This window comes from Montipora capricornis, chromosome 13, assembly GCF_036669925.1.
Source record: "Montipora capricornis isolate CH-2021 chromosome 13, ASM3666992v2, whole genome shotgun sequence".
NCBI lineage: Eukaryota > Metazoa > Cnidaria > Anthozoa > Scleractinia > Acroporidae > Montipora > Montipora capricornis.
Window position 1 is genome coordinate 26178178 of NC_090895.1, and position 11383 is coordinate 26189560.

Below are 11383 nucleotides of genomic sequence, written 5' to 3' on the forward strand. Positions count from 1 at the left end.
TAGCCAAACTGGTGCTCAAATGCTGCCCCAAAATGAAAAGAACCTCTCTGCATTTTGGGCAGTATGCAACTGCATTGCTCACGATTCCGCGAAATGAAACCGAAATCGAGAAAATGCTCAAAAACTGCCCAGCACAAATCGAGAAGGGCGTACCAACAATGGTAGATTGGAAATAAAGGAACAAGAATTTTTGAGAAAGTACTTATTGTCAGTAATTACAAATGTTTCCAGTATTATTAAGCCAATCTAGTAAGTAATACCTTATCAACATACCAAACGCTTACAGTGACGTTTAGTCTCCTCCTCACTATGTATCTTAGGCTTCTTGAAATTTCCTCAAGTCAAGTCAAGTTAATTTTTTATTATAACTCACAAAAATATTATTTACAGAAAATTACTATTAAGACAATTACATGATCTAAAAACAACGTAATCACAGATAACTAAAATACAGCAATTGTGCGAAAGTTTGGGACACCTAAATAGTTCAGGGAACTAATCGAGTTGGTGACCCAAAGGAAAATAAAATTTACATAAGGAATACATCGGTGAAACGACAATTTAGTATAAAAAGTATTACTTCGTGGGTTGACTACTACTAACTACCTAACCACTAACTTCTAAAGAAATCATGATATACACAGTATGTACAACTTCATGATCAATAATACTGTTACAACCAGCGATCATCGAACTCCTTACATTTTTTCTAAATTTGGGAAAAGGAGAAATTTGTAAAATTTAACATCTATTTACTTTATTATGATTGCTTAAACAATGACAATTTCCCATTTTTCCATATCATTCGCACCTGAGCTACGTGATTAACACACCCAAGTTCATCTGCAAATAAAATAATTAGCCACAACTTCATTTCGAACAAAGATGACGCTATTTTGTCCAACAATTATCGGTAAATTTTTTTGGAATGATATTCCCAATCCATAAAAGATAAACCCAACGAAAAAAAGCGTTTAAAAATGCACTTTATCATCATTAATTTGCTCAATATTAATGAATGTTTATAATTGATATAGTTACCTTTCCTTTTGTTTTCGTCTTTTTTCTTTTTTTAAAAATTACTTTTAATGTACTTATTCACTAGTTAAGGGGAATTGTATTAGTTCGTCTAGCTGTGCCCCTCTCTCGCCCTATGTAAGGGAATTCAGGTGGCTCTCGGATTCTAGATTCCAGGCCATGAATTCCGGATCCCAAATAGTGGATCTCGGATCCTGAGATCGGATTCCAAACTCACGGGTTCCACAGAAATGGATCCTAGATTCTATAGAAATCTGTGGATTCTGGATTCCATGGCCAGATTCCACGCCCTGGATTCCGGATTCCAAAGCCTCACATTTGCTGTGTTCCGGTATCCGGATTTCTTCACATCCGGTGACCTCTCCTCTATACATTGTGATCTTAGGACCCTATAACGTGTATTATGTGTATTGCTGTATCCCATATTTGTGGAAAAACACAAATAAAAATAAAATATGATAAATAAAGACTTGATGAGACTGGTCAATTAACGTGAAAACAATTCGAATTTAATTTGCATGCAAAATTCCAGTAGCTGGTCTCAGTCACCGATTGCTCAATAACGTTTTGCCCTATCATAGGGAACAAAATCTTAATTAAAAACAGTACAATAAGAAAAACCAATTGACTAGAGCGGTTTTCAATTGAGTGTCGTAAAACAATACCAATTCGACCAATCACAGCAGGTGCAAACAGCACAATGAACCAATCCAAATTCATAGCAATTGCATGTAACTTGCTCAAAACGCGGGAAAAAGCAAGGAGGTCTGTATCATAACAAGGTCAACTCCAGCCTCATTTTCATCTAAAGGGCAGGTAACAAAGCACGAAACTGTAAAAAGGTCTATTCTTGGCTTGCCTCTGACGTCATGGCGGCCATGTTGGTGTACTGAATAATTGCCCGAAACGGAAAATACCATAATACTCTTTGCTTGTCCACCCAAATTTAAATAAGCATCGTTTCCAGTTTCTCTTGGAACTTACAATGGTCCCACCCCCATGCTAATTCACTACTTGCACAATCCCATAATACACCTCTATTACCCCACAAGACTTTTGCATAACCATTGTTTGCAATTTCTCCTGGGACATGAAAATGTCCCAAGAGAAGTCGAAAACAATGCCTATGCAGATTTCTTGGGGGTAAAAGAGGTGTATTATGGGATTTGTGCAAGTAGTGAATTCAAAATTTGTGGACAAACAAAGAGTATTATGGTATTTTCGGTTTCGGGCAATAGTGAAAAAATCTTTTCGGAATTTGGCTCAATGATTATGCAAAACGAGAGCGACATTTTGCTTTTGTTTTGTACACCAACATGGCCGTCTAATCACGTGAATGCAAGCCAAGAATCGGGGTTTTTGAAAACTGTTTAGCCCAAAAAAATGATCTCTCTTGTTTGTAATTTAATTATGTATGCTCAACAGACACTTTTGATTCACGAAGCTTTGAGTTGTGTTGTTTAAAAATAATTTGTGGGTTAACGTTAAGTTGCATAGCGAGTAGGGGCGAGTAATTGGTAACACTACACAAAATCAGCTACAGTGTCATGACACAGCCCCTTTAAATAAGAATCTCTGAAGCACGTCTGATACAAGGCGGGAAAGAGACTGCCATAAAAAAGTGCCATGGAAGGTTTTTGGAAAAAATATAAGCTATGGAGGGCTTGGTACACCGTGGATCTTTCTGTGGAGCTTCTCAAGGTCTTCCTTTTTGGCCCAGCTTTCCATTTTAAGGTATTTGCCCATCTGGAGAACCTCTGCGCAAATTTTGTCTGCCGTTGCAATTTCTTCGGGGAATTTTTCGTCCAGAAGCAGCGCCAAGTAAGTCTTAATCTCCACCTTCCATTTGTGGTTTCCCTCGATGGTGGAATCAGCAATTTCAATCCCTTTCTCAAACACTCTTCGAGACTCGTCAAAGTTTTGACTCTTTTGATGGCATATTCCAAAGTTCTTGTAGACAGGAATCGACTCTTTCTGATCCAACATTTCGATCGCCTTCAGAATGCTAATAGCTTTGTGGTAGTGATGTTTAGCCTCTTCCAACTTTTCCTGATAAAAATAGGAATCTGCGAGGTCCTTGTGGGCGAAAGCAGTCAAGAGATGCTGCCCATAATGTTCCCGACGAAATCTCAGTGCTTCCTCGTAGTATTTACGAGCCTCGTCGTGCCTTTCTAAAAATTTCTCATTATGTCCCAGCTGTACAAGAATTCTGGCCTTATCAAAAGTGCTACCAAGGTCTTCTTTCTCAAATATGCTGATCGCCTCTTTTAGAAAAGGTTGTGCTTCTTCTCTTCTACCGCAGTCCTGTGAGATGTGTCTGCCATAATGACTCAGATAAAAAACCTCAGACATGTGCGCCTTCTTAAAAAGTTCAGGATCATCATCGTGCATTTTAATGGCTTGGCAAACAAATTCTTTACTAGTACTGCCATGCTTCCTTGATTCATGATGACGAAGAAGCAATATCTCGACCTGATTTGTCACTTTTCCTTGCTCTGTGGCAAAATGTAGAAGACCATCTAGAAAACCAGAATAAAGCTGAAAGGGTACACAGAATTCAATGTAGGATGCCAATTGTTGGCACTTATCAACAACGGCTTCCAGTTCCCTGCAGTCTCTGATTTTCTTCCCACGAACCTCTTCAAGAGTCGACTCAAGATTGATCCTTTCTTCATTGAACAAGTCAAATGATTCTTTGCACGTGTCTTTGCCCCAGAATTTATCTGAATTGGGCACTAGAAGCGACAGGAAGTGCTTGACAAATCTCTGTTGGCCATGGTCCAAAATATCAGCAAAGTCATCTCTTTTTCCCATCTGCCTGGCATAATCTCTAATGAGTAAGTGAATAAGGTATCGATGACCCTGTTTTTGGATCAGGCACCTCTGCTTCAGTTTCGTCAGATAGTTACCACAATTATCCACAATCATTGCTTTGGCAGCTTTTTTGTCAAAAGAACGAACAAACACCGACAGACAAACTAGTGCATCCTTCAGTGGTTTGTCGAGTTTTTCAAATGCTATTTCCATCATTCGCTGAAGACCGTGACCAAGCGTTTCTGTTGGGCTGTTTTCCAGTGCTTGAATAAGCTCTTCAAAATCGTATTCAGATTCTGATGACAACAGGGGTCCAGCAAGTCGAAGTGCCAGTGGAATGTTCTCACAGAGTTCGGCTACCTTGCTTAACTGAGCTTCTACCCCGCAGAGGTTATCCGAAGAAATGTTAGCGCCACCCTTTAAAACTTCGATGCTTTCTTTTCCATCCAAGGGGTCTAATTCTACATACTTAATACTTAGGTTTGAAAACGAAACGCTGTCGAATCGCCTTGAAGTAATCAAAAATTTAATTTTAGAACAAGAACACATCCTCAAGTCTCTCAACATGTTATTGAACGATTCTATGGTTCCATCTTCCATAGAATCTTCCGCATTGTCCAGAATAAGGACTACGTTATATTTAAGACGCCTGCACCAGCTGAGCAAGACATGACGAGGGTTCTCGTTGGCTTGTTGATGTCCAGGTTCACACACGTTCAAAATTTCCCTCCATTCACCTTCCATTTTACATGTACCTTCCATTTCAAGTTGATGAACGTCTCTCAAAGAACAAAACTTTACAATGCTTTGACATTTGTTTTTTAGTTGGTGACCAGCCTGAATAGCAACAGTAGACTTGCCTATTCCTGAAATTCCACTGACAAGAACTCCAGCAAAAGAACTATTATCACCTGCGATGGCTTGAAAAATTACATCAACCTCCTTAGAGTGGCCGTGTATGTTAGAAACCTCTTCTGGTAACTCACTTGTCGGTTGCGTTGTCATCATTTCGTTCAGTACAACTGAAAAAAGGAAAGAAAGAAACTTTGTTGAAAATGAAAAAAATGAAGGAAGTATAGGAGGAGAAACCTTACTAACCGAGTACGAGGTCCGTACTGTAAGTTACGGACAGAGGTTTTTTTTCCTGTTGATTTATTTCGCACTTGGGCCATAAATCAACGGAGAACAAGGAGAATCCGTAACTTTCAGTACGGACCGAGAAAACGAGGTTAATAAGATATTTATTATATCTCTGAGGTAATCAGGCGCGCAGGAAAGCAAACTAGTTGAAGTCAAGCGGAAGGTTCAACCGCAACAAAGATTGCGGCGTCAAAAACCCCTACATCCACCACCATTCTCCACTCCCCAAAAGGGCTTTTCAGGGCCAATGAAACACAATCAGGGAAACGATAGAACAGAAAAACAACACTCGACATTTCATGCCGGCACCCAACCTACACTATGCCATGCAGTTGTTAATTTTGATGGTAATCAGCAGCTAAGAAAAACCTTCTACTTTCAGAAGACATCAGTCCTTCAAATACTGCTGAAACAGCACCAAGTTTTTGCTCCCCAAAACTGACCTCGAAAAACTCCCCAAACCTCGACCTCGAAAAGCTCCCCAAAACTGACCCAGAAAAACAACACTCGACATTTCATGCCGGCACCCAACCTACACTATGCCATGCAGTTGTTAATTTTGATGGTAATCAGCAGCTAAGAAAAACCTTCTACTTTCAGAAGACATCAGTCCTTCAAATACTGCTGAAACAGCACCAAGTTTTTGCTCCCCAAAACTGACCTGCATCTTCAGAAGTCTTCCTTTGACACTCCCACTCATTCAATTTGTCCTTAATTCTTTCGTCATCATCTTTCCACTGCTTCAGACGTTCTTTGAAATGTTCCTCATCCAATGGCCCCATTTCGTGTTTCTCTATTTCATCAATGACATCTTCATATTTAGCTCCTCCCAATCGTACCAGTGTGTTCTGGATCTGATCTTTGTATTTACAGAACACTGTATCACTAACAGAGGCCTCTTTGGCATAGGCCGATACTGCATTCACACAGTATTTCAAACGCACGATGTCAGACTCATAGCTGGTGTCAGATGAATGAGGAGGTACATCCCAGCCAGAGGATGGAGGACTCAGGTTACAGATTGTCCTCAAAAGCACAATCAAGAGAGAAGGGGCAAAGTTTGTGGATGACACTGAAGAGGGTTCAACTGGATACAACTGTCTCCACTGCACTGCATTGAGGATTCCTTCACTTCGAAGAGACTGAAGCTTCGAGTGTACTGGCTCATGTTTTAAGGAACTGCAAAGGTCTTGTGTATGAATTAGTCTGTCAAACACATCCTTTAACACTCGTGAGCCCTGCCTGACCAGAAGGCAACACAGCAGTGTGTACCTGGTTTTTCCATCAACAGCACCTGAAACAAGTGTCAGAAAAGACCTCTTAGCCAGGGTATCATTCTGGTTACTTGAGGAGCCATCATCATGAAGACCTCATTTAAGGTGAGTTTCTTTTAGTTTTCAGGATTGTCTACAAACAACACTGGCTACGTACTTTCAATTGAAAATTTCACCACTTATAGGATCACATCACCAAAGCTCAGTAATAGAGTAGTTTGCCTCCTACAAGTTACAGATTCCAATTTGTTCAACCTGAGAGTTTTCAGCTGTTACTTTTGTTACTCTACAAGTAATTTTCATAACTGATTTGCTTTTGCAGTTCATATGAGTGCCTTTTGTGTTTAGCCCAATCATATCTTCACGCTCAACAGGTTTAAATGCAAGAGTGACTCAACACAAACATGCAACAACAAATGGTGAAATCAACAGACAGCCCACAGTACTAAATAAGCAATGGATTGTACTGGAAAGCTGGTTTACTAACTTATAATAGAACACAGACCACTAAACCAATGCCTCAACTTCCTGCAGTCCCTACAAACGACTTACATTATATCAACAACAGCAGCAATACACAAACAGATTTATTTTTAATAAAATAAGTGACTGACCTGTTTTACAAACCAAAAGTGTGCAGACATTTATTGAAACTAAGATACACCAATCACTGTATACAGTCTTCATGGCCTTCACTCAACCAATAACATCATGACTTTGATAACCAATCACCGCATCAACGACTACAGTAAAAATTTATGCCATCTACCAACACTACACAAATCACCTGACTCTGAGGATGACTTCCCCTCATTTTGTCCAAACTTCTGTCAATGTCACCCTAAAAAGTCCTTTGCAGGAATACAACTTCACCCAGACAATTGTCCTTCACCTCAAGTTTGTAAATGTGATACAAATCCGCCGCTTACATCGTATATTATTATATATTTCATGGGCTACCATCACAAAATGTTCAAGCACATCACTGTTAAGATACTTTAAGAGAGCAGACATTTCCGAATTTTCATGGCCACAACTCAAAAACAAATAGATTTCTCTCAAACTTTGTCCAGATGTAGTATAATATTATGTCTTCAAATGCACTTTATAGTTTTCAAGTCATGGTCATTATTCTTTTTGAGAAAATGTAGATTTAAGAATTGAATGGGTGCAATTACATAATTTTTTACACCAAAACATTAATGCTTACTTTGCAGTTAAACTTTCCAAAAAAAAGCAATGCAGATCAGCTAATTTCAAAAATAATTTCAACTTTAATTAACATTCCTGTTTTTACTTGACTGACGGTATCCTTTAGCAGTTATCAACCACGCCTCCCACCTCTGTGACCTGGGTTCAACTATGGCCTCGGGTCATATGTGGGCTGAGTTTCAGTCAATCTCAATCTGACTCCGAGGGTTTTTCTCCAGGTATTCTGGTTTTCCTCCATCATCCAAATAGACTCTCAGTCAATTACATCCGGTTGTGGGCGGATACCCTCGATAAGGATAACCTCTGGTATCCTTTCCTTTCATTAAATTAAATGAATTAAGTTGGTATTATTATTATTATTATTACTGATACTGCATCATTTTTTACCATGTAATAAAGCTCCAAATCTAACAGTATTTGCACCCTTAGCTCTTTAAGTAATAAGCTTTCAAAATAAAGATACAAAAATTCATTTGGGTAAATATATATGTGCTGCATGACAGTTTACCTTGAATTCATGTATTTTTACCTTTGGACATCAAACTTCCTACATTGCAAAACAAACCGCTCTTGTTTTTTTTTAATTGAAACCATGCACTACGATTGTTATCAAAATATACTTCTATTATGTACCAGAAACCAGAAAACATTTTTACCAGAATGTTGTTGTTGTTCCAATTTCTTCCCCTGAAATAATTCCTTTCCAACATCTTTGACGACCTTCCATACTGGCCTTTGACCTTGCTCTGGCTTTTTTGACATCTTCTCTCACTGTGTGCAAGAAAAGAAAAATTGATAAGAAGTGGGTCAGTTCAAGATGTAAAAAAACCATGCAATATTAACAGCACCACCACCATCAATCAGTCGTCTGTTCACCTAGAGCTCAAATAGGAAATGTGCTTTTAAAATCCTTTTTCTAAAGAAGAGCCACGGGATTAGATGTTGTGGGTGGGAGAAGAGGTACGCATCAACCCAGTGCTCAGAAGTACCATTAATATTAACACCCAGGTTAAGTGTACATGATCGAACCCTTCACACCAAGGGACTGACTGGAAACCTGTCATAGACCGTATTCATAAATGGCGGTCACATTTATAATTCTTTTGTCCATGTGCAAATTAGCCTACCAAGCCTCATTTTAGCGCAAGAAATCTTTTCAATTCACTGTATGGTATCGAGGCTTGGTAGGCTAATTTGCACTTCGACAAAAGAATTATAAATTGACCGCCATTTATGAATAAGGTCTATACTCACTTCTACTCCAAACCTACACTACAGGGAAGGAGGACAGGGTCTAGTGAAAAGCATAGGAAGCAACATGTAGGCAGGTTAGGAATGGATAAAAAGCACATTTCCAGGTAGTTTTCAAGGGGTGAACATATGCAAGGTTTTCAAAGAGAAACCACTACCCAGGCCCATGGCTGGGTTTTGATCTCGGCCAGGCCAAATACAATTAAGCCACAATTTATGCCTTGTTCGGGGCAAAGTGTCAACCAAGGCACCATGACTCAAATAATAGCCTTGTTTAATATTGCACTGTTTGGTGAAAACGACATGGCCAAAAAAAAAAATTGTGCAAATGAGGTAGGTAAAAAGGGAAAGGACAAAAATTATAAAAGATAAAGAAAAACAACAAAGGAGGCAAAAACTAACGTGAGTGGTACTCCAAACGGCAAAGAAACTTGAATAGTTTGCTTAAGGCGTCCAGTGTTTTTGTATTTTTTTTAAAATACCATTTTAACTTGATGGACTTGTTCCTGTTGAAGTGTTGATGTACCAGAACACAGAAACCACAGGTATTTTATGTTATGATTATTAAAGCAGTGCTGGAAGTAACAGTCGGTCATCGGACATTGTCCGACCAATTTCACATTATGATCGGACACGATGGTCGAACATGTCACCAGCACATCTTGAGTTCTCTTCTTCAAGGTGTTGTCAGTCAATAAATTATGTCCGGTCCAATTTGTCAAATGTCCGACCAAAGGGAAGATTTGAAAGGACATATGTCCTCTGAATAAAGAAAAATTATTTACAGCACTGTTAAAGTAAGGTTCACAAAATAGTGTATTCTTTCTTCTAAGACAGAACTGAATTACTGCCTCTAGTTTTCCTGCGATCGTTTTGAAATCAATACAACGAACTATCAGTTCAAATTGTCCGGATTTCCTCCCGAGCAACATAAATAAACAATTCAGAGCACTTCAGCTTAGATAACAGATTTGAGAATTCGTCACTGCTAGATCTCAGGGAATTTATAAGAATCCTTTTGGCAGGACAAAATAATCATCTTGCCCACCCCAGGCAGATGACTTACTACTTACCAATTCTTTAGAAATGACACATTTACTTTAACGTGAACAACTCTATAGAGTTAAAATAGTAAGAGAAGTAGGAAAACAAGACGCAACGTAAGTGTTAAATTTCGCTCTAGGCTATCCTTATGAAAATGTCGACCTCAAATGAAACCATCACAGAAACATTTCAGGGAAACATTAAAAAAGTCAAGATCGTAAGTAAATTATACTTACGATCTTGACTGTTCCGCATTTGTGGAACTATCTGGTTTTGATTGCAAGTAAATTATACTTATTATACTTCCGCATTTGTGGAACTATCTGGTTTTGATGATGAAACGGTTATCAAAAGGACATTAAAACCGAGTCTATAATAACTTTTAGTGCAGCTTATAACAGACGATGGTCAAACATGAAAGGCGATTAATTTTGGAAACACTTACTGCAAAAGACATCCATTTTGCAGGGGTTTACAAGAAATTAACCTTGTGGGAACGGTGAGCATGAGCTGTTTGACGTTTTGCAAGTTAGCCCCTGATGAAATAAACTGTTTTGCACATATTGTGTACATCGCGTTATTTTACAGATTGACATCGGTGTATATTGTGCATATTGTGTTGCGATGCATTGCGATGCATTTTACAACAAGCCTTTAAGTGCTTGTTCAAACACAGATTTGGCACCGATAAAGTTTGAGCCACAATCACACCTTACTGTAGCAGTGGGCCCACGGATAGACAGGAATCAGTCAAGTGCACAAATAAATGCGCTTGTGTCCATTGATTCCAGGACTTCTCTGTGTATGGTGCGACTACTGAGGCAGGAGAAGACCAATCCCCAACATTTAGAGTTAGTAGCGCCTACTCTAACTTTCCAGGGTTTGGATGGCCCATGGTCCAAAGACATCACATCCAACATTAGTGAAGGGAGGTGGGGTTTCAGTCCTGTCTGAGGGAAGGTCTGCCATGTGCTGGGTAAGTCTTACCCTTCTAAGCTTCTTACAGATCACACAAGAAGTACTGGTAATGGCTTTCTATACCAGTCCATCTCCACCAATGATCCAGTAACCAGCTGTGAGTACTGCACATGCTCCAAGAGTAATCTGTCGACATGATGGTGTGCTTTATCCTGATGGTGCTGAACAACAAGCTGAGAAGGGAGATGCCCCTTCACAAGAAAGGCTGGATGTTTCTCAGGAAAACTGAGAGGAGAGTGACGGAGGTGACCACCCAATGTGAGTACTCCTTCGCCATCTACAAATGGATCTCGGCGACAAATGCTTGAATTCTTTGTCTGTCAGGAACAATCTTGGTCTTTGGTCTCCTCCATTGTTGTAAGTAATTCTAATTAGTCAGTGAGAGATTCATTCTGGACGGTCTTAATTAATCATCACGTTTATAAGCTTAGAACTCGCTTATAAAGACCGAAAACAAGGCAAACATGTTAATACATTGTGAACAAAACCTGGTATCACAAGTCTGATGAAGAAGGCTTCAGGAAAGATAATTATCCATATGATTATGATATATCATGCAAGTTTTTTCACTTGTTTATTACGGGATATTTGAAAGATGCTCAGCCTAGTTGTTACTTGTTTTTCAGCTAAAT

General features: G+C 39.1%; 1 protein-coding gene across 9 annotated transcripts in view; it reads right to left on the minus strand.

Annotated features, from left to right (window-relative positions):
• Positions 1–346: 346 nt before the first annotated feature.
• The window catches only part of LOC138028222 (uncharacterized), a 77045-nt gene continuing 66008 nt past the window's right edge, over positions 347–11383 (minus strand). For 8 of the 9 annotated variants that reach the window (XM_068875673.1, XM_068875680.1, XM_068875674.1 and 5 more), the window contains 3 exons: positions 8135–8249; positions 5654–6286; positions 347–4874 (listed from right to left, as the gene is read on the minus strand). In XM_068875673.1, coding sequence (XP_068731774.1) covers positions 2692–4874; positions 5654–6286; positions 8135–8240 — 2922 coding nt within the window. In that variant the 5' untranslated portion in view covers positions 8241–8249 and the 3' untranslated portion in view covers positions 347–2691. Of the gene's footprint in view, positions 4875–5653; positions 6287–8134; positions 8253–11383 lie in introns of all 9 variants that reach the window. The other variant, XM_068875682.1, reaches the window with a different exon arrangement.